At 44.2% G+C, this 26,286-nt stretch overlaps 1 protein-coding gene across 2 annotated transcripts in view; it reads left to right on the top strand.

The window, feature by feature from the left end:
- Window positions 1–26,286, top strand: part of LOC140726211 (uncharacterized) — a 79,412-nt gene that overhangs the window by 26,282 nt on the left and 26,844 nt on the right. For both annotated transcript variants that reach the window (XM_073042282.1, XM_073042283.1), the window contains exons 2-3: window positions 15,830–16,054; window positions 25,850–25,985. In XM_073042282.1, coding sequence (XP_072898383.1) covers window positions 15,830–16,054; window positions 25,850–25,985 — 361 coding nt within the window. The remainder of the gene's footprint in view (window positions 1–15,829; window positions 16,055–25,849; window positions 25,986–26,286) is intronic.

The raw sequence follows: 26,286 nt of genomic DNA, 5'->3' as shown, positions 1-26,286 counted from the left end.
AGTGTCGGGCAGGCAGAGTGGAGCGGGCTCCCGGAGTTCAGGCAGGCAGAGCGGAGCGGGCTCCCGGAGTTCGAGTTCAGGTAGACAGGCTCCCAGGGTTCAGGCAGGCAGACAGGTCTAGGTGGCTAGATAAGCTGGCGGAGAGCCCTCCCTGGGCGGGCCGCATATATCCCAGGTAGGGACACCTCCCAGGCGGAAACACCAGAGGCCTGGGCACGACGTGGACCCCTAGGCTGGTGCGGGGCACAATCCCAGGGTTCGGGCGGAAGAGGAGGACAGGGCAGAACCCCTGCCGGGCAGTGACAGACCGACCGGACCTGCCCGATGGAGGCAAGGGGTAGGAATGGACATAGGTTCAGGGTGACCAACACAACAGCCATGATAACAGGAAAATCAGGAAAGGCCGGCAGACAGCGCGACCGCGTGAACAACACAAACGAGCAGAGAAGCGGGACCAGTGCATGGAAAGAAAGGTGGGGGAGAGGACCAACCTGGCAGTACTGGTACGGGGCAGAGAAGCATGATGAGGAGTAGATCTGAGCCCGGGCAGGATAACAGAATGTAGCGAAGAGTTTGGAGCCGGCGGAGAAACAGGAAACAGAACAAAACGACCACCCGCCTGGTCCCAGTCCCAAGGCCCCTTATAAACACCTGCAGCTCAATGAGTCACAGGTGTGCCTCCTTGAGCCAGGAGGGTCCTAACTATTTCACGGGTGACAGGAGGGGCAACTGCAGGACCCGGAGTCCAGAGCCCTTGGACCGGATCAAGACCCGGAACGCGGATTCCGGACTGGACCCGACCCTGACAGCCTGGATGGTTTTATTGCCTCATTTTCACAGAACAGACACATTAGCTGCTGTTGGTATAAATCCATATTTCCAATACTCCACACTATGAACTTTTTGGTTCAGTCTGCTTCTGTCATTTTCAATATTGATTAATGACCACAGTTAATCACCTTTCATTTAAGTCCAACCTCCATCAATAAAGGGGTAAGTTATGACATTATCATAGCTTGAGCAAAACCTGAGTCTCTGCATTAAGAGGGGCAGCAGTATCTCAGTTGGGCTGTTGGCTCGAGAAATGTGGTCAAGAAGATTCGAAAGGACAGAGTCCAGACTTCACCCATTGAACGCCATACCCTAATTCACAGGAACTGTGTCGCTGCGAGATTAGAATATGTGAATCATACTAGAGTAGTGAATGGCAGTAATGTGTGGGCTGGACTGGGAAAGAACATGATTTCTTCAGCCTAGATTTCTAATGATTGCTTTTCAACAATAGTGAGTTAGCAAGAGTTGACATGATTATGTGATCATTGTAATCAATTATGAGGCACTGAGAATCAAATGCTTATAATAAATAATTTATTTCTTAAATTAAGTTTATATTCTGCATCACAGTAAATACAAAATGGTCATCCCAAATAGTGTTGAATTTAAGGAGAAATGTTCAAGAGCGATCTTAGACTAAGTGCCTTTCCCAGTTCTTTTAAGACCATAAGACCACAAGATACTGGAGCAGAACACACAAAATACTGGAGGAAATCAGCAGGCTAGGCAGCATCTGTGGAAAAGAGAACAGTCAAAGTTTCAGGCCGAAACCCTTCAGCAGGACAGGAGAAAAAAGTCCATTTGGCCTATCAAGTCTGCTCCACCATTTTATCATGGCTGACCCAATTTTCCTCTCAGCCCCGATGCCATGGCTTCTCCACGTAACCCTTCATGCCCTAACCCATCAAATCTATCAACCTCTGCCTTAAATTTAAATAAAGACTTGGCCTCCACAGCTGCCTGTGGTGAAGAATTCCACAGATTCACCACTCTCTGGTTAAAGAAATTCCTTTTTATTTCCATTCCAAAAGGAAGCTGCTCTATTCTGAGGCACTCTGTCAAAGTCTTTCACCATTTGATAGGTTTTTAGCTTAGTTAGGAACTTGACCAGTTTAAAGTAAACTGGAACTCTATTTAGACAGTATTTCGTCATTTAAGGAGTTAACAATGTAGATGTCATGCAAAATTAATCAGCAAAGCTGGGAACATGAAACAAATAGATCAGTGGCTGTGGCAACTACAGATAGGTTTGGGGTGTAAGAATTAAATATATTAGCTGATTAAAACCGGACAAGCCTCTTTGCAAACTTCATGTACTTGGTTTGAAGTGAGCTTGTCCATCATCACACAAACTGCTCATTTTTACCGAAGTCACATTGCCCCCTGCCTCAATCATGCCTTTGTTGCCCATTGACTTGATTATTTCCATGTGTTGCAGATACCTACTGTTAACTTGAGGTCATCTACACTCTACTATTTATGTCCAAGTTCACCAAGCCCCATTCCATTTATTTTGTCTCCTGACTAAGCCAAAAACCTTAATTTTAAAATGAACACTTCCAGTTTAAGATGGAGCTACTAAACACATGTGGCAGCCCACTGGTAGTTCATAAGGCAAGGTACTCAACTGAAGACATTCCTAATAACACCTTTTTTGAAGTAAATTGTGGTAAATTTTCACTGCAAACAATGAAGAGGCGAGTGAAGGTGAAGCAAATTTGAGGTATGAACTGTGCTGGTATGTTGCAGAATCTATTGAGATGGAGTGAGCCAATTAGAGAGGTCGAGGCAGAGGAGTTTTGATGCCCGTACAGCTGGCCAGGCTGTGAGGTTGGATAGCTCTGGGCACTGAGCAATTTGGAGAAATTGAGAGCAGCTTTGGGCTGGACAGTGTTCTAGGACCAGAGCCTTTTGCTGCGGTGGTGCCTGGGTCCTAATGCAAGGTACAATATGCTGTTTGGACAATTTAAACAATTAACTGGAAAGCCAGGGCGAAAGGACCAGAGGCGAAAGCTGATTTTGTTTGCTCATCTGCAATGTTCACTCCCTCCCCTGTGATGTTATCTGCTCTCTCTCCATGGTGCTGAAGCTATGAAGCTATGCCATGCTCCATTCCTGCTAACATGATAGACTGATACAGACGCTTGGGCTCACTCCAGGCTGCTCCGGGGCTCGGATCTAAGGACTCATTTTGGTTTGGAATGTTGCTGTTTGCTTCTATCGTTTGCATGATTTGTGTTTTATTTCATTTCTCTCTGCATCAGGTCTTTATTTTATTTTTTTTTTTAAATTGGGTTCTTTTGGGTTTCTTGCTTTGTGGCTGCCAGTAAGCAAACAAAACTCAAAGTTGTATAATTTGTACATTCTTTTATAATAAATGTACTTTGAAATCTTTGAAATACTTTCAATCCGTTCATGGTCTTATTACATTGAAAAATACAGCACTGTGTTGTACCAAACTCATTAAGTTAGTAATCACTAATACTCAAATAATCCCCTCTGCCTATATAATGTCCATATCCTACCATCTCCTGCACTTTCATGTTCCTATCAAAGAGCCTCTTGAGCACCTCTATCATATTTGCTTCTACCACCCACCAAGGCAGTGCATTCCAGCACTAGTCTCTGTGTAAAAACTTTGTCCTTTACATCTCCAACTTACCCCCTTTCAGCTTAAGATGCATGTCCTCTGACGTTAGATATTTAAACCTTGAGAAAATGACACTGGCTGTCTATTTCATCTACCGCTCTCTTCTCTTCCCTCCTCCCCTTCCTAGTCGAGGGTCCAGCCTCAGTGCCAGAGACAGGACCACCGCAACTTGTATCCCCACCAACAGTATCCAAAACGGTATACTTATTGTTGATGGGAACGGCCACAGGGGTGCTCTGCTCTTCTCTGTCTGCTCCCCCTGCCTCTCTTGACTGTCACCTCCTTTTCGGTGTGACTGCCTCCCGATAACTCTTATCTATCTCTGGCTCTGCCTCCCGAATGATCCGTAGTTCATCCAGCTCCTGCTCCAATTCCCTAACTCGGTCTGATAGGAGCTGCAGCTGGATGCACCTTTTGCAGGTGTGGTCATCAGGGACATACTGCATACGGAGCACACCACTGCTCTAACTGTCTCCCCCATTACCTGATCCCAGATTAGTCAGAATAAGTACAATAGTCAAAAAAGTACCTACCGACCTTACCTTTTTTACCTCAGCAAGCACGTACTCAGGCTCACTGATTTCCTCTCACCGAAGTCCCCCTGTCCGCTGCCCGCTCCTAAGAGTGGGCCTCTTTTTAAACTCCGCGCTCGCCGCTGACGTCACCCGCGCCTGCGCAGTTTTACCTTCCTCCAGGTAAAACTTCCTCCTACCTACTGTCCAGGTAGGTCCGACGTCTCGGCCTCCGATCCTCCGATCTCCAGTCATCTGTCCTCCTTGCTCCTGCTCAGCTGCCCGCTCCTAAGAGTGGGCCTCTTTTTAAACTCCGCGCTCGCTGCTGACGTCACCCGCGCCTGCGCAGTTTTACCTTCCTCCTTAGGTCCGACGGTCTCGGCCTACCTACAACGGCTGATCCTCCGATCTCTAGTCGTCTGTCGACCTCGAGCACTCCTTGCTCCGCTGCCCGCACCGACGATAGACGACGACGGACGATGGACCGCGACAGACGATAGACGGCGACAGACGATAGACGGCGACAGACGATAGACGGCGACAGACGATAGACCGCGATAGACGATAGACCGCGACAGACGATAGACGGCGATAGACGATAGACGGCGACAGACGATAGACGACGATAGACGATAGACCGCGATAGACGATAGACGGCGACAGACGATAGACGGCGACAGACGATAGACGGCGATAGACGATAGACCGCGACAGACGATAGACGGCGATAGACGATAGACCGCGATAGACGATAGACGGCGATAGACGATAGACCGCGACAGACGATAGACGGCGACAGACGATAGACCGCGACAGACGATAGACCGCGACAGACGATAGACGGCGACAGACGATAGACCGCGATAGGCGATAGACGATAGACCGCGATAGACGATAGACCGCGACAGACGATAGACGGCGACAGACGATAGACGATAGACCGCGATAGACGATAGACGGCGATAGACGATAGACCGCGACAGACGATAGACGGCGACAGACGATAGACCGCGATAGACGATAGACGGCGATAGACGATAGACCGCGATAGACGGCGATAGACGATAGACCGCGACAGACGATAGACGGCGATAGACGATAGACCGCGACAGACGATAGACCGCGATAGACGATAGACGGCGATAGACGATAGACCACGATAGACGGCGACAGACGATAGACGGCGATAGACGATAGACGACGATAGACGATAGACCGCGATAGACGATAGACGGCGATAGACGATAGACCGCGACAGACGATAGACGGCGATAGACGATAGACGACGATAGACGATAGACCGCGATAGACGATAGACGGCGATAGACGATAGACGACGATAGACGATAGACCGCGATAGACGATAGACGGCGATAGACGATAGACCGCGACAGACGATAGACGGCGACAGACGATAGACGATAGACCGCGATAGACGATAGACGGCGATAGACGATAGACCGCGATAGACGATAGACGGCGATAGACGATAGACCGCGACAGACGATAGACGGCGATAGACGATAGACCGCGACAGACGATAGACCGCGATAGACGATAGACGGCGATAGACGATAGACCACGATAGACGGCGACAGACGATAGACGGCGATAGACGATAGACGACGATAGACGATAGACCGCGATAGACGATAGACGGCGATAGACGATAGACCGCGACAGACGATAGACGGCGATAGACGATAGACGACGATAGACGATAGACCGCGATAGACGATAGACGGCGATAGACGATAGACGACGATAGACGATAGACCGCGATAGACGATAGACCGCGACAGACGATAGACGGCGACAGACGATAGACGATAGACCGCGATAGACGATAGACGGCGATAGACGATAGACCGCGACAGACGATAGACGGCGACAGACGATAGACCGCGATAGACGATAGACGACGATAGACCGCGATAGACGGCGATAGACGATAGACCGCGACAGACGATAGACGGCGACAGACGATAGACCGCGATAGACGATAGACGACGATAGACCGCGATAGACGGCGATAGACGATAGACCGCGACAGACGATAGACGGCGATAGACGATAGACGGCGATAGACGATAGACCGCGACAGACGATAGACCGCGATAGACGATAGACGGCGATAGACGATAGACCGCGACAGACGATAGACGGCGACAGACGATAGACCGCGATAGACGATAGACGGCGATAGACGATAGACCGCGACAGACGATAGACGGCGATAGACGATAGACGGCGACAGACGATAGACCGCGATAGACGATAGACGGCGATAGACGATAGACGACGATAGACGATAGACCGCGATAGACGATAGACGGCGATAGACGATAGACCGCGACAGACGATAGACGGCGATAGACGATAGACCGCGACAGACGATAGACGGCGACAGACGATAGACGGCGATAGACGATAAACTGCTGCTCATTGTAATTTTTTTGCATAATTCTCCGTAAACTGTAGAGATGGTTGCATGTGAAAAGTTCAGGAGGTCAACTTTTTCTGAGATACTCAAAGCACCCGATCTGGCATTTGAATAATTTGAATCACATTTCTTCCCCATTTTGATGTATGGTCTGAATTACAACTGAACCATGTCTGCATGCAGTGACTTGTTGCGACATGATTGGCTGATTATATATTTGCATTAACGGGCAGGTGTTAATTGATTGGCCAGTACATTCAATGTGATGTTTCTAGAGTAAGTATCTTTTTACAAAGGCCTGTCATTCAACACTTTGACAATTAGAACTAATTTTAACAATTATCTCTGGAGATTTCAGTCAATTTTTTATAAACATAGTGAAACTACATTATAATTGGTACCCAATTTAGTCAAAAGACATTGTAAAGAAAACGAGGTAATGTTTCTCCAAGATGCAGAGGGCTTTTCTTGTCCATCTGAGGGAAAACCTTCCCCACAATTGAGCACATCTACAAGGAACTCCCTCATAAGAAAGCAGCACCATCATCAAGGTCCACCCAAGCCAATCTCGCTTCTCACTGCTACCAACAAAAAAGAGGCACAAGGACCTCTGGTCCCACACTACCAGATTCTGGAGCTATCAGGCTTCTGAACCACAGTAGAACTTCACTCTCTTCCACACTAAACTCATTTCACAAACTATTGATTCACTTTAAAGTACTCAGTAACTCGTTTTCAATGTTATTTATTTTGATTAATTATTCAGTATAACTAATATTTTTTTAATATTTGTACAGTTTGTCTTCTTTTGCCTATTGGTTATTTGTCTGTCTTTGCTTGTGTGTAGTACTTCATTGATTCTATTATATTTTTTTGTTCTACTGTAAATACCTGCTGGAAAATGCATCTCAGGGTAGCATTTTGATAATAGGTACTACTTTGATAATAAATTCACTTTGAACTTTGATCTATAGGCATCAAATAGTTTTGTTTGGTCACGGTTTTCATAGCAAGGTATGAAAGTACAAGGCTTGCAGGGCCCGATGGGAGTTCGGGGAGCTGGGTTAAGCACAATAGGCAGCGATTTAAACAGAGAGAGGACAAATGGGCTAAAAATTCTATATCTGAAGTGTCACGAAGTGTCAGGAATAAGGCGGATGAGCTTAAAGTTCAGGTAACTATGGGTAACTATGATGTTGTTGGGATAACGGAGACATGGCTGCAGGGGGATCAGACCTGGGAAATGAATGTACAAGGGTATACGTGCTATCGTAGCTTGTACGAGAGCCGACCAGGGACAAGGCTATTCTGGATTTAGTGTTGTGTAATGAACAGGATTTGATAAGCGATCTTGAAGTAAAGGAGCCATTAGGAGGTAGTGACCATAATATGATAAGTTTTTATCTGCAATTTGAGAAGGATAAGGGCAGATCAGAGGTGTCAGTGTTGCAGTTGAACAAAGGAGACTATGGAGCCATGAGGGAGGAGCTGGCCAAAGTTAAATGGACGGATATCCTAGCAGAAAAGACAGTGGAACAGCAATGGCAGGTATTCTTGGGAATAATGCACAAGGTGCAAAATCAGTTCATCCCCCGGAGAAGGAAGGATTCAAAGGGGGGAAAGGGACCACAGTGGTTGACAAAGGAAGTCAGAGATTGCATAGCATTAAAAAAAAAGGAAATATGACAGAGCTAAGGTGAGTGGGAGGACAGATGATTGGGAAAGTTTTAAGGAACAACAGAACTTAACTAAAAAGGCAATACAGGGAGAAAAAATGAGGTACGAACGCAAGCTAGCCAGGAATATAAAGGAGGATAGCGAAAGCTTTTTTAGGTATGTGAAGAGAAAGAAGATAATTAAGAACAATGTTGGGCCCTTGAAGAAAGAATTGGGTGAAATTTTTATGGGAAACAGAGAAATGGCAGAAGAATTTAATAAGTACTTTAGATCTGTCTTCACTAGGGAAGACACAAGCAATCTCCCAGGTGTATGGATGGGCCAAGGACGTAGGGTAACAGAGGAAATGAAACAGATTGACATTAGGAAATAAACGGTGATGAGTAGACTGATGGGACTGAAGGCTAACAAATCCCCAGGTCCAGATGGTCTGCATCCTAGGGTACTAAAGGAGGTGGCTCTGGAAATTGCGGATGCAATGGTAATCATTTTTTAATGTTCCTCAGATTCAGGATCAGTTCCTGAGGATTGGAGAATGGCTAATGTTATCCCACTTTTTAAGAAAAGAGGGAGGGAGAAAACAGAGAACTATCGTCCTGTTAGCTTAACATCAGTAGTGGGGAAGATGCTAGAGTCCATTATTAAAGATGAAATCGTGGCATATCTAGATAGCAGTGATAGGATTGGGCCAAGCCAGCATGGATTTACCAAGGGGAAATCATGCTTGACTAATCTATTGGAGTTTTTCGAGGATGTAACCAGGAAGTTAGACAAGGGAGATCCAGTGGATGTAGTGTACCTCGATTTTCAGAAGGCATTTGATAAGGTCCCACATAGGAGATTGGTGGGTAAAATCAGAGCTCATGGCATTGGGGGGAAGATATTGACATGGATAGAAAACTGGTTGGCTGATAGAAAGCAAAGTAGCAACCCAACGCCCACTTTATCTTTTTTGCCTCCCTTAGAAACTCCCTTTGCCCCTGGGTGGGGGTGCAATATCGCCCAGTTTGTAAACCACTGGGTAGAAGGTGGTCACATATCTGATTGAAATGCTTTGCTTTGAAACGTCTATTGGTTAATGGCCACCTGCCCCTGTGGCTTTACACAGTTGTACATTGCTCTCATGCCTGCCTTGTCTCCTTCAAAACTGTATCAAGCCGCTGAACCAAAAAGGCCTTTCCATTGCTGAGAAGTGTCTTTTATCCAGACACTGCTGATCTCGAAGAATAAGAGGTATGGGATCCACGGTGACTTGGCAGGTTGGATTCAGAAATGGAGGTTAATGGTGGAAGGGTTGGGGATTCTTGTTGTTTGCCAGTGGTTGGTACTGAGGCCCCTGCATGTGATTATATAACATGGACCAGGGCCCAAACATGGTCATGAGAGGGCATGCAGGAGTGGTGTTGCAGCAACAACCTTGCACTCAGTTTCAGTAAGACCAAAAAATTGACTGTGGACTTCAGAAAGTCTAAGTCAAGGAAACACACACCAGTCCTCGTAGAGGGATCAGAAGTGGAAAGAGTCAGCAATTTCAAGTTCCTGAGTGTCATTATCTCTGAGGATCTATCCTAGGCTCAGCATATTAATACAGGACAGCGGCTATATTTCATTAGGAATTTGAAGAGATTTAGTATGTCACCAAATACACTCGCAAATTTCTATACATGTACCATGGAGAGCATTCTAACTGGTTGCATCACCATCTGGTATGAGTGGGAGGGGGCAGTGGGTGCCACTGCACAGGATCAAAATAAGGTGCAGAGAGTTGCGAACTCAGTTAGCTCCATCATGGGCACTGGCCTCCGCAGTATCCAGGACATCTCCAAGGAGCAGTGCCTCAAAAAGGTGGAATGCATCATTAAGGACCCAATCAATAAGGACATGCCCTGTTCACATTGCTACCATCAGGAAGGAGGTGCAGAAACCTGAAGACACACACTCAATGATTCAGGAACAGCTTCTTCCCCTCTGCCATCCGATTTCTGAATGGATATTGAACCCATGAACACTACCTCACTACTTTATTTGTGCCCTACTTATTTAATTTACCTATTTAATATATACAGTGCCTATAAAATGTATTCAACCCCCCGCCCTTTGAAGTTTTTGTGTTTTATTGTTTTACAACATTGAATCACAGTGGATTTATTTTGGCTTTTTTGACACTGATCAATAGAAAAGACTCTTTTGTGTCAAAGTGAAAGCAAATTTCTACAAATTGGTTTAAATTTAATACAATTATTAAACACAAAATAATTGATTGCATAGTTGATCACTCCCTTCAAGCCAGTATTTAGTAGATGCACCTTTGGCAGCAATTACACCCTTGAGTCTGTGTGGACGGGTCTCTATCAGCTTTGCACATCTGGACACTGCAATTTTTCCCCATTCTTCTTTACAAAACTAGTCAAGCTTTGTCAGTTTGGATGGAGATTGTGAATGAACAGCCCTTTTCAAGTCCAGCCACAAATTCTCAATTGGATTGAGATCTGACTCTGACTTGGCCACTCCAGGACATTAACTTTGTTGTTCTTAAGCTATTCCTGTGTGGTTTTGGTTTTATACTTATGCCAAACATAGTGTTTAGTCCGCTGGCTAAAAAGCTCAATTTTGGTTTCATCAGACCATAGAACCTTCTTCCAGCTGACTTCAGTCTCCCACATGCCTTCTGGCAAACTAGCCAAGATTTCATGTGAGATTTTTTTCTACGGTGGCTTTCTCTTTGCCACTTGCCCATAAAGCTGTGACTGGTGAAACACTCGGGTAACAGTTGTTGTATGTGCAGTCTCTCCCATCTCAGCCACTGACGCTTGTGACTCCTCCAGAGTTGTCATGGTGGTCTCCCTCACTAGTCCCCTTCTTGCACGGTCACTCAGTTTTTGAGGACGGCCTGCTCTAAGCAGATTGACAGCTGTGCATATTCTTTCCATTTCTTGATGATTGACTTAACTGTACTCCAGGGGATATTCAGTGACTGGGAAATTTTCTTGTATCCATCTCCTGACTTGTGCTTTTCGCAGAGTGGCTTGGAGTGTTCTTTTACATTCATGGTGTAGCTTTTGCCAGGATGCTGACTCACCAGCAGTTGGACCTTCCGGATACAGGTGTATTGTTACTGCAATCAATTGAAACACCTTGACTGTAACACAGGTGATCATTTAACTAATTATGCAACTTCTAAAGCCAATGGCTACACCAGTGATAATTTGGTGTGGCATATTAAAGGCAGGTGAATATTTATGCAATAAATTATTTTGTATTTTATATTTGTAATTAATTTAGATTGCTTTGTAGAGATCTGTTTTTACTTTGACATGAAGGAGTCTTATCCTGTTGATCAGTGTCAAAAAAGCCAATGAAATGCACTGTGATTCAATGTCGTAAAACAATAAAACATGAAAATTCCAAAGGGGGTGAATACTTTTTATAGGTATGGTATATACTTACTGTAATTCACATTTTTCCTCTGTTATTATTCATTACATTGCACTACTGCTACAAAGACAACACATTTCATATTTTCCAAAGATATTAAATCTGATTCTGACTCGCTGTCAGTAGCAACTGCTTCTAATCCCTCTGCCCCCTCTTTGGGCATAACACTGATGTCAAATTCAAATGAGGTCTAGCTCCTCCCAGTTCTGAGGACTGGAAAAGTTCATGTTGTTTCTGGGTGTGGTGTACTTTCAGGTGGCAATCCAGGTTTGACATCTGAAACTGGTGTGAAAACAGTTCCTCAATCTGATGAAGGTGAAATGCATGGGGTAACTAATGACTGGTTTCTGATTTTCTATTTTTGAATTTGAGAATAGCCAGACATGGTTCACATCAGCCCTCCATTTTAGAAGCAGGTGGTGTCTTAACAGTCGCAGATAGTTTTACAGTTTCCAACCACATTTCCACAGAACCCAGTGGCCCTGGGCACCAGCTGACCAGCTGGAAGGTCATCAAGTCAATGAACCTTATGAATGTTATAGTCAAGCTAAACTCCTCAGTTTGGAAGAGAAAATCAAGTGTGACTGTGTGTGTGTGTGTGTGTGTGTGTGTGTGTGTGTGTGTGTGTGTGTGTGTGTGTGTGTGTGTGTGTGTGTGTGTGTGTGTGTGTGTGTGTGTGTGTGTGTGTGTGTGTGTGTGTGTGTGTGTGTGTGTGTGTGTGTGTGTGTGCTGTTGATGCATTTATTTAGGGATACAGTACGGTAACAGGCCATTGTGGCCCAATGAGCTGGTCTCGTTCAATTATAGCCATGTGACCAATGACCTTACTGACCCATAGCCTGTATGTCTTTGGAATGTGGAAGGAAACTGGAGCACCGGAGGAAACCTGTGCAGTTATGTGGAGAACGTACAGTACACACTCCTTTCAGACAGCAGCAGAATTGACCCAGGGTTGCTGGCACTGCAGCAGTGTTACACTAACTGCTGCCACATTACTGTTATGTTGCTGTTGAATCAATAGTGCCTTCCTTTCATTGAGATAATTTTTTTTATTATCTAAGAATCTGTACTCCTTACCAAGTATTTGGTATCCCTTTTTTAGTTTTGATTACAAGAGTTCTCCCAGCAACACTTCCTCTTCATTCCCAGCTGTTCCTGTGGCATGTTCCCACTGAGATTGAGTACCAACTGGTGGAATTTCTTTGTCCCCGCTGTGCTGTTCAAAAGCTTGCAATGGTTCCTTGCTTACCACTAATTAGTACATCCTGTTAAAGGATGTTCTAATTGGAAGCATTTTATTTATTTTCCACGGTAACTTAAATAACAATAAAATTTTAGAAGGACTACATTGTTGTCATTTGAGTCTTGTGATTTTTTTTCCTGTTCTGGGTCAGCATTTTGTTGGAAAGATAAATGAGTGTAGTATTGTTTTCTGTTTCTGCCTTCTGTTAAATTGGACCCATGCTCTGCACTTCCTGAGCATCTGATAGCAATGAGAATCTTCAACACTTTCTTCAGGCTTATAAACCTAAAAAATAAAACCGCAGGGCTGGATCTGCTGGGTTTTGACCTGCAATGTTGATGATCCCTTTCAGCCACAGATGCTGTTTGAGTGAGAGTTCCTCCAGAAGATTGTGAGGATTGTACTTGAACTTGCAGCTGAGTTTCAGTTAACTTAATGGAGTCACAGAGTGCGGAAATAGACCATTTGGCCCATCTAGTCTGTGTCCACCTATTATTCTGCCTCATCCCATTGACCCGCACCTGGACCATAGCCCACCATACTCCTCCTATCTGTGTCCTTATCCAAGCACCTTGTAAATGTTGCAATTGACTGTTGCAATTAAGCTCACATGTTAATAGATTTGGGCAACTGTACGGCAAAGGCAGTTTCATGAGCTTTTCCCAAATGTTGATGCTTCAATATCCACATGCCATGAGGGAACAGGCATGTTCCAGGCAGGACTTTTCAAATGGACTGGCACTTGGGATACGTGAGATGCTGGGGGATGTACTCAGGAGCAAATAGGACGGACTTCACTCTAAACCTAGAGGAGTAAGACGCTACACTGACAATTGTTGAAATCACGCCTGTTTCTGCATTACCTGCACCCTGTGTTATGCCTCTCCACAGGGCATCTTCTAAAGGCATTGCCTCTAGAATGCTGCATCCATCATAAAGGACCCTCATCATCCAGGATGTGCCATCTTCTCATTACTACCATCAGGGAGGAGGTACACACACTCAACATTTTAGGAGCAGTTTCTTCCCCTCTGTCATCAGGTTTCTGAATGGTCCATGAACACCACTTCACCATTTTGCTCTCTTTTTGCACTTTTAAAAAATATTTACTGCAACTAATAATGATTTTTTTTTACTGTACTTTTTTTTTTACAAATTTCACAACTCGTGTATGTCTGTGATAATAAATCAGATTTCTGAATCTGGGGATTTAAATCCTTGAAGTAACACCCTTTGTCTCACCAAGTCTGGATGCATCATTGAAGTCAGTGGAAACATCCTTGTCCATGGTGAGAATGGAGTGAAACCCATTTGTCAGCCTCTCAAAACACTGACTTGGAGCCATTAACACTGTGCCCAGAGGGAGCAGTGGATTCATTCACCGAGGCAGGAGTGGGAAGAAACGACTTCATTCTTGCAAATGGTAGTTACAGAAATCAAATCACCACAAGTATAGTTTTCTTTGCTATTATTCGGGCTGATGGCATTCATCAGACATGGTTGCAGCTCATCTAGGAGGAGGAAAACTTTGATGTCAAACCTCTGCTGCCTTGTGGTTATACCCACTCATGGGGAAGGTTTTGGGAGTAAACCTCGAGGAGGAAAAATCCTGACATGGAGTCCCTAAGGCAGTCCTACATTGAACTCAATGCTGACTGGCATCTCCCGTGACGCTGCTGGTGCCAGACTGTATCGGCATCTGCCGTTCTCTTGGATTCATCAGCTGCCTGGAGAGGGGGAGCTAGCTGCATGGGCAACGGCTTGCTCTCCATATTGTACTGCCCTGGCTTGGGTATCAGGTAGAGAGCCAGGGTGCAATATCCATGGTCGATCCTGACCAACAGAGGGCCTCAATAAAGGGGAGGGGGAAGGTGCTCACAGTAAAACTTAACAACTTGCAAGGGAGCTAGAGAATGGATTGATTTTTGGAAGATCAGAGGAAAGTGGTATTTGAAATTGCACCAACTTGATACAAATAATATTTAAATAAAAGGGAATAGTTTATTGTGCTTACAAATATTCATTTGTTATTTTTAAAAAAGCATTGTTGTACTGTTTTTGTGAGCCCTGATCAGTTTTACCCCACCTGGGAAAAGTTCGAGGTATCAGAGGGGAGCCTGGGTTCACCTGCCTCCCAGGGCCTGTATCACAAACAAAGTAGCTAACTATTCATGGTTAGTTGCCATGAATATCTCATTTACTATTTGAAATCATCACAAGGATTCCATCACCGCAGGCCCTTCCTTTTCTATTATTTATGTATTTTATTTAGTAATACAGCACGGAGAGGGCCCTTTTGCCCCTTTGAGTCACACTGCCCAACAACCCCTGACAAACCCGATTGACCCCATCCTAGTTTCTGGACAATTTTACAATGACCAGTCAACCTACCTGGTATGTTTTTGGACTTTGGGAGGGAACTGGAGGACCCGGAGAAATCCCACGCGTTCCACAGGGAGGACGTACAGAGACTCATTACGGAACGGCATTGGAATTGAACTCTGTACTCCGGAATGCCCCGAACTGTAATAGCATCGTGCTAACCACTACTCTAACTGTGGCATCATCTTCTTCTGCAATCCATTACATTGGTCAAAACTGCCCAATGCATGACTGGCACATCAAGGACGTGTACACAGAAAGGTGTCGGAAAACCAGTAAAACCATGAAGGATCTCCTCCCCCTGCTAACCTGCTCACTGACTGTTTGTCCCACTCCCATTAGGGAGGAGGCTATGTAGCGTCCACACCAGGACCAGCATCCTCAAAAACAGTTACCTTCCCCAAGCAGTAAGGCTGATCAACACCTCCACCCAATAACTCCTCTGTTATTTCCTATCAATCACCTTATGTACAGCCAAGCATTTCTTTATGGGGATACAATCAACGTATTTATCCTTTACTCCTGTGTGCAGAAAAATGATAATTAACAGTCTTGAAGCTTTTAAAGCCGGTGTGATGCAAAATACCTTGCCGTGGGTTATGAACACACAATGCTTTGTTTACCTAGTGGTGTAACTTTTGTTTCCCTTTCAGGTCTGGTCCTTGGTCAGATCAGCACACTGACCGTTGCTCTTTCACTTCCATTCGGTCCTACCCTGTTCACTTCAACTGGTGTCGATGTCCGTATCACCAGTGCTCCGGAGGGAAGTAGCATCGCAACTCATTCTCCTGTGACCACCGTTTCCTCACCTTCGAACTGCACGGGCTTGAACACCTCCAGCTGTGTCATGTGTTCTCCTGGTCACTTTCCCAATAATGGTAAGTGGCCTCATTTCCAGAAATTGAAAATTTTAAGTACAGGAGTGTCTTAAAATTCTTTTTGACTTGTGTTTTTTTTCTCTGTCCTGTTCCATCCAATCCCATTCTCTTGTAAACACATACTGTAAACATCTTGTAAACGTCAACTGTTTATTCCTCTCCATAGATGCTAATTGACCCACTGAGTTCCTCCAGACTTTTGTGTGTGTGTGTGAATGTTGTTCTGGATTTCCAGCATCCGCAGAGAGATCCAGAACACACACACAAGTCCAGAGGAAATCAGCAGGTCAGGCAGCATCTATGGAGAGGAATAAACAGTTGATGTTTCACGCCAAGGCCCTTCACTCAATGTGTTGTAGCTATTAATGCATCTACTGGTGCTAGGTGGAAGTCCAGGATCCCACAGCTGTTATTTGTCAGATACTCAACTGGAGAAACAACAGGAAGCTTGTACTTAAGCATTTAATATCCTTTAGGGGCATTCCAAAGTAATTCATGGCCATGACAAAGTGTTGAGGGTTATTGTTGCTTAAAGTTGCATTTTACACAATGAGTTCCAAACAAACAGCAATGTATTAACACTAAGTAACAATTAGAAATACTGATCTAAAGGATGAGCATTAATCAGATTAACTCTGCACCAGAGGATTATTGCACGTCCTTTGCAGGAGGTAGCTCTAGTCTTTTAAGATCCCCAAAGTGATTACTAGGTTGATTCCTGGTATGAAGAGATTGTTTCTTAAAAAGTTGGGACACATGCACACTGGAGTTTCCAAGAATGGGAGATGATTGCATTGTGAAATGCAACATTCTTGGTAGGTTTGATGCAGTAGGTGCTCAGAGGATATTTTTAACATGAGGGAATCTTGAGTTAGGGGGATATACAAATAAGGATCGGCTAATTAAGATGGATCGCCCAAAATGCTTTTGCTGGATCCATGAGTTATTCAAGGCCGAGAGAGATGGACTTTTTCACTGCAGATTTTGAGGGTAATTGAGTTGAGCAGGAAAATGGAGTTGAGGCTATTTGAAAGACAGAGATTGTCATGTTAAGAAAAAAGGCAGAAAATGGAAGAATTCACAAGTATATAACAATGAGTACTGGATGATAAAGAAAGCAGAAATGGCTGGCTGCATTGGAAAGATTGACACATTTGATTACACACCGGATAACTGGAATGCGTTTTGAGCTAATTGAGCCAATACTTTGAAGCAAATGGAATAGCCAGTGAGAAACGAGTGCCAGTTTTGCTGAGCGCATTGGATGGAAAAGCACACCGTTTGCTTAGGAGTTTGACTACAAACCAGCCAAAATTAGCTTTCCTGATATCGTGAAAGTAATGCAAGGACATTAAAAACGGAGGCTACTGTTCATTGCAGAATGCTTGAGGTTCCGTAAGCAGAATCAAATGGAAGGGGAAACCTTTATGTGTACCTGGCTGAATTGAAGAGATTGTCTGAGCATTGTCTGTTGAATGATGGGCTTAAGATGCACAGAGAGATTGTTTAGTTTGTGGAATCTTACAAGAGATCATTCAAAAACAGCTTCTAGCTGAAGCACAACTCACATTTAAAAGAGCAGTAGAGATCGCTGTTTCTATAGAAACCGCAGACAGAGAAGCAGTTGAGTTGCAGTCAGGAATTAATGTCAGCGTGAATAAAATTGCAGCATCTAAACAGAAACTGACCCGGCTGAACAAATTGTGTTACCATTGTGACAGGGGCTCACATACACCGCACCAGTGCAGATTTAAAGGTGAAACTTGCAGAAAATGGAACAAAGTAGGACCCATATAAAGAGCATGTCAGGTAGACTAAAATAAATGGACTGCACAGGGAAGAGAAAAAGATGAAAAGTCAAGTTACAGTTCAAAAAGAGCACTAATCTGTTTGCTGTTGATGAAAAATCTGACGATGAGAGTGACGCAGGACTGAGTAGCCTTGAGATTTACAATGTGAAAGCTAACAATAGACAAGTACTTTTGACTTACACCAGACATAAACAGCAAATAGAATTGGACACTGGCTCAGCTGATTTAGTCATTCCACAATGAATTTGAATGGATTTTTGAGGAAACTGAACTGAAGCCTGCAGATAGAACTTATACTGGAGAAAATATTCAAGTTTCAAGATTCAAAAACTTTATTGTCATTCCAACCATACATCAGCTCTGCAGGGCAGAATGAGACAGCATTTCCCAGGGGCAAGTGCAATCATAACAATAGACAATAGGTGTAGAAGTAGACCATTCGGCCCTTCAAGCCTGCACCACCATTTTGAGATCATGGCTGATCAATTACTATCAATACCCGGTTCCTGCCTTGTCCCCATATCCCTTGATTCCCCTATCCATAAGATACCTATCTAGCTCCTTCTTGAAAGCATCCAGAGAATTGGCCTCCACTGCCTTCCGAGGCAGTGCATTCCAGACCCCCACAACTCTCTGGGAGAAGTAGTTTTTCCTTAACTCTGTCCTAAATGACCTACCCCTTATTCTCAAACCATGCCCTCTGGTACTGGACTCTCCCAGCATCTGGAACATATTTCCTGCCTCTATCTTGTCCAATCCCTTAATAATCTTATATGTTTCAATCAGATCCCCTCTCAATCTCCTTAATTCCAGCATGTACAAGCCCAGTCTCTCTAACCTCTCTGCGTAAGACAGTCCAGACATCCCAGGAATTAACCTCGTGAATCTACGCTGCACTTCCTCTACAGTCAGGATGTCCTTCCTTAACCCTGGAGACCAAAACTGTACACAATACTCCAGGTGTGGTCTCACCAGGGCCCTGTACAAATACAAAAGGATTTCCTTGCTCTTGTACTCAATTCCCTTTGTAATAAAGGCCAACATTCCATTAGCCTTCTAATAAAGAGCCTGTTGCACTTGCTCATTCATCTTCAGTGACTGATGAACAAGGACTCCGAGATCTCTTTGTATTTCTCCCTTACCCAACTCTACACCATTCAGATAATAATCTGTCTTCCTGTTCTTACTCCCAAAGTGGATAACATAACAAACGCAACAGTAAATAGTAAACACAACAATAAATAGTAAAACACAACAGCCACATGTCAGTTAAAGTCAAGTTCTAAGTGTCCAGTGCAAGTTAAGAGTGACCAAAGCAGAGTTGGGTAGAGCACCTATTCAGCAGTCTGACTGCCTGTGGGAGGAAGCTGTTTAGTAGCCTTGTGGTTTTTGTTTTGATGCTCCTGTAACGTTTGCCTGATTGGAGAAGAACAAGCAGTTCATGGAGAGGGTGTGAGGGGTCTTTAATGATGTACCGTGTCTTCTGGAGGCATCGACTCTGAAAGAGGTCTTGGACAGAAGGTAGGGAGACCCCAATAACCTTCTCTGCTCCCCTAACCACCCTCTGCAAGGCTTTTTTGTCGGCAACACTGCAGCTGGAGTACCAGGTTGTGATGCAAAAGGTCAGCACACTCTCAACCACACCTCTGAAGAATGTAGTTAAGATGTTAGTGGGGAGTGATGCTTGTTTAAGCTTCCTCAGAAAGTGCAATCTCTGCTGGGCTCGTTTCACAATCCCAGTGGTGTTCCTGGACTAGGTGAGATTGTCTGAGATCTGCACCCCAAGAAACTTGATGTTTTCCACTCTCTCCACTGTGGAGCCGCTGATGCTGAGGGGTGTGTGCTCAGGCTCAGACCGTCTGAAATCGATGATCATCTCCTTGGTTTTGGTGATGTTAAGCATCAAGTTGTTGTCACTGCACCAGCTCACTAGGCGTTTGACCTCCTCCCTGTACATTGTTTCATCATTTTTGCTGAAATTTAATGATCAGGTTCCCCTTGAGTCTGGCTGCACAGTCATGTGTTAGCAGTGTAAACAGCAATGGGTTGAGCACACAGCCTTGTGGGGATCCAGTGCTCAGTGTGATGGAGTCAGAGATGTTCCTGCCAACACGGACTGACTGTGGTCTTTCTGTCAAGAAATCCAGAATCCAGTGACACATGGCAGTGTTAAGGCCAAGCAGTGACAGTTTCTCCACTAGTCTCTGTGGGATGATGGTATTGAATGCTGAACTGAAATCAATGTACAGGATTCTGGCATAAGTGTCTTTATTGTCCAATTGAGAGAGAACTGTGTGCAGTGTGGTGGATATTGCGTCCTCCGTAGAGAGGTTGGGACGATAAGCAAACTACAGAGGATGCAGCGATGAGGGGAGGCTGGCTGTGATATGAGGCTTGACAAGCCGTACAAAAGGTAACTCTCATGGGAATGACATTCATAACAGTGAGATACAGCAACCAACAAGCCACATTGGTGCTGCAAGGTTGTCCAGGCACTCAGTGTTAGCAGGACAACAAGGAAAATCTCCAAAATTTCAAGACAGTGTTAAAAAGATTAGAAGATTATGGGCTTGGAGCATGATGCAACAAGTGTGAATTCTTTAAACCAAGCATCACTTGCTGTGGTCACACCTTTTCACACAATGGTTACACAAGTATGCAGTTAAAATGCAAGCAGTGGTGGATGCCACAAGACCAAAGGATGTGTCACGGTTGCAGTAATTTTAGGATCTTTCAATTACTGTAACAGTTTCCTGCCAAGCCTGGCGACTGTGTTCCAGCTTTGAACTCATTACTGCAGACAGGAAGAAATGGCAATGGATGGAGTAGTCATAGAGTTATAGAAAAATACAGCACAGAAATGGGCCCTTTGGCCCATCTAGTCCATGCCAAAACCATTTAAGTTGCCTACTCCCATCAACCTGCATCAAGACCATAGTCCTCCATACCCCTACTATCCATGTACCTATCCAAACTTCTCTTATATGTTGAAATTGAGCTTGCATGCACCACTTGCCTTGGAAGCTCGTTCCACACTCTCCTGACCCTCATGTTCCCCTTAAACATTTTACCTTTCATCCTTAACCCATGACCTCTTCTTGTAGTCCCACCCAACCTCAGGAAAATGTCTGCTTGCATTTACCCTATCTCTACCCCACATAATTTTGTAAACCTCTATCAAATCTCCCCTCAATCTTCTACGTTCCAAGGAATAAAGTCCTAACCTATTCAATCTTTGCTTATAACTCAGGTCCTCCAGACCCGGCAACATCCTTGTAAATTTTCTCTGTACCCTTTCAACCTTATTTACACCTTTCCTGTAGGTAGGTGACCAAAACTGCACACCATATTCTCACCAAAGTCTTATATAATTTATATAATTTCAGTATAACATCGTAACTCCTGTACTCAGACATTGGCCAAAAGCTTTCTTTATGACCCTATCTACCTGTGATACCACGTTCAAAGAATTATGGACTTGTACTCCCAGATCCCTTTGTTCTACCACACTTCTCAATGCCCTTCCATTCACCTGGTAAGACCTACCCTGGTTGGTCCTACCAAAGTGCACCACCTTGCACTTGTCTGCATTAAATTCCAGCTACCATTTTTCAGCCCATTTTTCTCCAGCTGGTCCAGATCCCGCTGCAAGCTCTGATAGTTTTCCTCGCGGTCCGCTACACCCCCAATCTTGGTGTCACCTGCAGATTTACTGAACCAGTTAAACACGTTATTATCCAGATCATTGATATAGATGAGAACCAACAATGGACCCAACACCAATCCGTGCTGCACTCTACTAGTCACAGAGTCAGAGAGGCAACCCTCTACTACCACTCTCTGACTTCTCCCATGAAGCCAATGTCTCATCCAGTTTACTACCTCATCCTGAATGCCAAGAGACTGAACCTCCTTGACCAACCTCCCATGTCAAAAGCCTCGCTAAAGTCCATGTAGACAAAATCCACTACCTTACCTTCATCAACTTTCCTGGTAACTTCCTTAAAAAACTCTATAGGATTGGTTAGACACGACTTATCGCACATAAAGCAATGGTAACTATCCCTAATCAATCCCTGTCTATCCAAAATACTCCTATATCCAGTCCCTTAGAATAACTTCCAGTAACTTTCCCACTGCTGGCCTATAATTTCCCGGTTTATTTTTGGAGCCTTTCTCAAAGAGCTGAACAACATTAGTTATTGTCCAATCCTTGGGTACCTCACTAGTTGCCAAGTATGATTTTACGCATCTCTGCTAGGCTCCTGAAATTTCTGCACTTGTCTTTCACAGGATCTGAGGGAACACATTAGGCTCTGGGGATTTATCAGCCCTAATTTGCCCAAGACAGCAAACATCTCCTCCTCTGTAATCTGTATAGGGTCCATGACTTCACTGCTACTTTGCCTCACTTCGATAGATTCTGTGTCAGTCTTCTGGATGCAAAAAAAGTCCACTTAAGATCTCCTCCCTCTTTTTGGCTCCACGTATAGATTCCCATTCTGATCTTCCAGAGGACCAGTTGTGTCTCTTGCTATCCTTTTGCTCTTAACATATCTGTAGAATCCCCTAGGATTTTCCTTCACCTTGTCTGCTAGAGTAACCTCATGCCTTCTTTTAGCCCTCCTGATTTCTATGTGTTCACTTGCATTTTTTATACTCCAAAAGCACCTAATTTGTTCCTACCTGCTAAACACCTTTTTTTTCTCATCCAGGTCTTTAATATCTCTTGAAAACCAAAGTTTCCTAAACCTGTTATCTTTACCTTTTTATTCTGACAGGCACATACAAGTTTTCTACTCTTAAAAATTTCATTTTTGAAGGCCTCCCACTGACCAAGTATACATTTGCCAGAAAACAGCCTGTTCCCAATCCATATTTGTTAGATCCTTTCTGATGCCATCAAAATTGGCCTTCCTCCAATATAGAATCTCAACCTGTGGACCAGACCTATATTTACTTTTAAACTAATGGCATTGTGATCACTGGATGTAAAGTGTTCCCCTACACAAGCTCCTGTTACCTGCCCTGCCTCGTTCCCTAATAAGAAACCTAGTGTCACACTCACTCTAGATGGGACTTCTATATAGAGATTAAGGCAACTTTCCTGAACCCATTTGACAAACTCTATCCCATCTAGTCCTTTTATAGTGTGAGAGTTCCTGTACTGAGCACTGCTGTGACATTTTCCCTGATTTGTAATGCCACTCCTCCCCCTTTAATCCCTCCCACTCTGTCACATCTAAAACAATGCAATCCCAGAATATCAGAATCAGGTTTATTATCTGTGACGTGAAATTTGTTAACTTAGCAGCAGCCATTCAATGCAATACATAATCTAGCAGAGAGAGAAAAAAAATAAATTAAATAAAACATAATAATAAATAAAAAAGGAAATCAGCTACATATATTGAGTAGATTATTAAAAATTGTGCTGAAACAGAAATACTGTACATTTAAAAAAAGTGAGGTAGTGTCCAAAGCTTCAGTGTCCATTTAGGAACGAATGGCAGAGGGGAGGAAGCTGTTCCTGAATCGCTGAGTGTGTGCCTTCAGGCTTCTGTATCTTCTACCTGATGGTAACAGTGAGAAAAGGATATGCCCTAGGTGCTGGAGGTCCTTAATAATGGACGTTGCCTTTCTGAGACACCGCTCCCTAAAGATGTCCTGGGTACTTTGTAGGCTAGTGCCCAAGTTGGTGCTGACTAGATTTACAACCTTCTGCAGCTTCTTTCAGTCCTGTGCAGTAGCACCTCCATACCGGACAGTGATGCAGTCTGTCAGAATGCTCTCCACGGTACAACTATAGAAGTTTTTGAGTGTATTTGTTGTCATGCCAAATAGCTTCAAACCCCTAATAAAGTCTAGCTGCTGTCTTGCCTTCTTTATGACTACATTAATATGTTGGGATCAGGTTAGATCCTCAGAGACCTTGACACCCAGGAACTTGAAGCTGCTCACTATCTCCACTTCTGATCCCTCTACGAGGATTGGTATGTGTTCCTTTGTCTTACCCTTCCTGAAGTCCACAATCAGCTCTTTCGTCTTACTGATGTTGAGTGCCAGGTTGTTGCTGCGGCACCATTCCACTAGTTGGCATATCTCACTCCTGTACACCCTCTTGTCACCAGCTGAGATTCTACCAACAATGGTTGGATCGTCAGCAAATTTATAGATGGTATTTGAGCTATGCCTAGCCACACAGTCATGTGTATAGAGAGAGTAGAGCAGTGGGCTAAGCACACACCGCTGAGGTGCGCCAGTGTTGATCGTCAGCGAGGATATGTTATCACCAATCCGCACAGACTGTGGTCTTCCAGTTAGGAGGTCGAGGATCCAATTACAGAGGGAGGTACAGAAGCCCATGTTCTGCAACTTCTCAATCAGAATTGTGGGAATGATGAACTGATAGTCCTGCCCCAAGTCTCACTAATGGCTACAATACCATAACTCCATGTGTTGATCCATGCCCTGACCTCACCTGCCTTTCCTTCAATACTTCTTGCATTGAAATATATGCAGCTCGGAACATTAGTCACATTATGCTCACCCTTTTGATTCCTGACTTTGTCTGAGGTCTTAAGAACATCTTTCTCCACAACCTCTTCACTTTCTGTTCCGTCACTCTAGTTCCATTCCCTCTGCAACTCTAGTTTAAATCCCCCTCCAACCCCACCCATGCAGCACTAACACTGGGATATTAATCCCCCTCCAGTTTGGGTGCAAACTGTCCCTTCTGTATAGACCCACCTTCCCTGGAAGAGAGCTTGATCATCCAAAAATTTGATGTCCTCCCTCCAACACCAACTCCCTAGCCACGTGTTAAACTGTTATCATCTTCTCGGTTCTATTCTCACTAGCATGTGGTGCAGGTAGCAATTCTGAGATCACAACCTTGGAGGTCCTGTACCTGAATTCAGCATCCAACTCCCTGAATTAAATTTGCAGAAGCTCGTCATTATTTCTACCTCTGTCATTGGTACCTACATGGACCACGGCCTCTGGCAGCTCATTAAGAATGCTGAGGATCTGATTTGAAATGCCCCGGACTCTGATACCTGGGAGGCAACATACCATCCTGGGAATCTCATTCTCATCCACTAAACTTCCTTTCTCTTCCCCTAACTAAAGAATCCCCTACTACCACAGTTCACCTCTTCTCCCTCCTTCCCTTCTGAGTCACAAAGCCAGACTCAATACCAGAGGTCTGACTACTGTGACTTTCGTCTGCTAGGTCATTTCAACCTCCCCCACCCTGACCAAACAGTATTCAACGTCAGAAGTGGCTTTCGAAAAGGTACAGGAAATGGTCAGACACTGTACTCACACATTGTGATCCACATCATCCAGTGAAGCTTGTCCTGCACTGTTCAGGATGCCAACACATCCAGGAAAAAAGGGGTGTCCAAAGCTGTCAGAACCACTTCCTGCAGCCTCAGTCAACTCCAACAACCACCCTAGAGGAGGCCCCCAAACTCGGATTGTTTCACAGGAATAAGCCTCACCTACCAAGCAGAGTGACCTCCCTGGTCAAAAAAGACATTATCCCACAGGAGTAAGAAATCCTCTACAGTGATTAAATCTTCAGGCCTGAGTGGGACAACTTAAAACTTGCTATGTTGTGAGAGTCTACATAATAGTAACATTATACTTTATACTGTGTATATCGTTGAGATGCATCCTATATTGAGTTGGTGTTTATGGTTAAGCAGAAATGAGTGTTGTGTATTTAATATTTCAGTAATATTTGAGTAATATTGTAAATCTATTTGATTCATATTTGTTTAAATCATTACAGGTTATATGTAAAAGTATGTAAATGGCATACATCATCACGCCACCATGTTATATGTGTATGTCTTGCTTAAAGTAAAAACCAACATGCCTGAGTTATCTCCCAGCTTCCTTGTTTTCCTTTCAATTAGTTTTTATGTTTTGGAATTACAAAACGTAACATTGTTTTTACTTCTCCTCCTATTTCAAGCAATCTTAAACTGCTCCTGCTGCCCAGGTGGATCCTGTCTTGCTCCAGAGAATTGTCTGATGTGCCCTCAAGGTTACTACCAGCCTCAAGCTGGACATGACGCATGCCTGCCTTGCTCAAAAGGTACCTACACAAAGTAAGTACAGGGAAGTGGGAAATACCAACAGTTAAACAAAGTGGGCTCCCTTGGATTCAGCAATAAAACTCTGCTTCATGTGTGCTTGGTTACTTAGCTCTGGCCATACTCTGTTCCCCTTGGGCCAAAACATGACATGTTGAGTAAAATATTTGAGACTTGGAGGTTCCACCTTTATGAGTCAAAGTCTGACGAAATTGAAAGAAGGGGTTAAATTTCCAGATAGCAGTTGAGGCTAACTAAGTGTATTTTTGTGTCAGAGTAAGTTGAACTGTCAGGAGTCAGTAAGGTTAAGTGAAGA

The sequence above is a fragment of the Hemitrygon akajei genome, chromosome 4 (genome assembly GCF_048418815.1).
Source record: "Hemitrygon akajei chromosome 4, sHemAka1.3, whole genome shotgun sequence".
Lineage (NCBI taxonomy): Eukaryota > Metazoa > Chordata > Chondrichthyes > Myliobatiformes > Dasyatidae > Hemitrygon > Hemitrygon akajei.
Note: the sequence above shows the minus strand (reverse complement) of the source record. Positions and strands in the feature narration are given on the sequence as shown.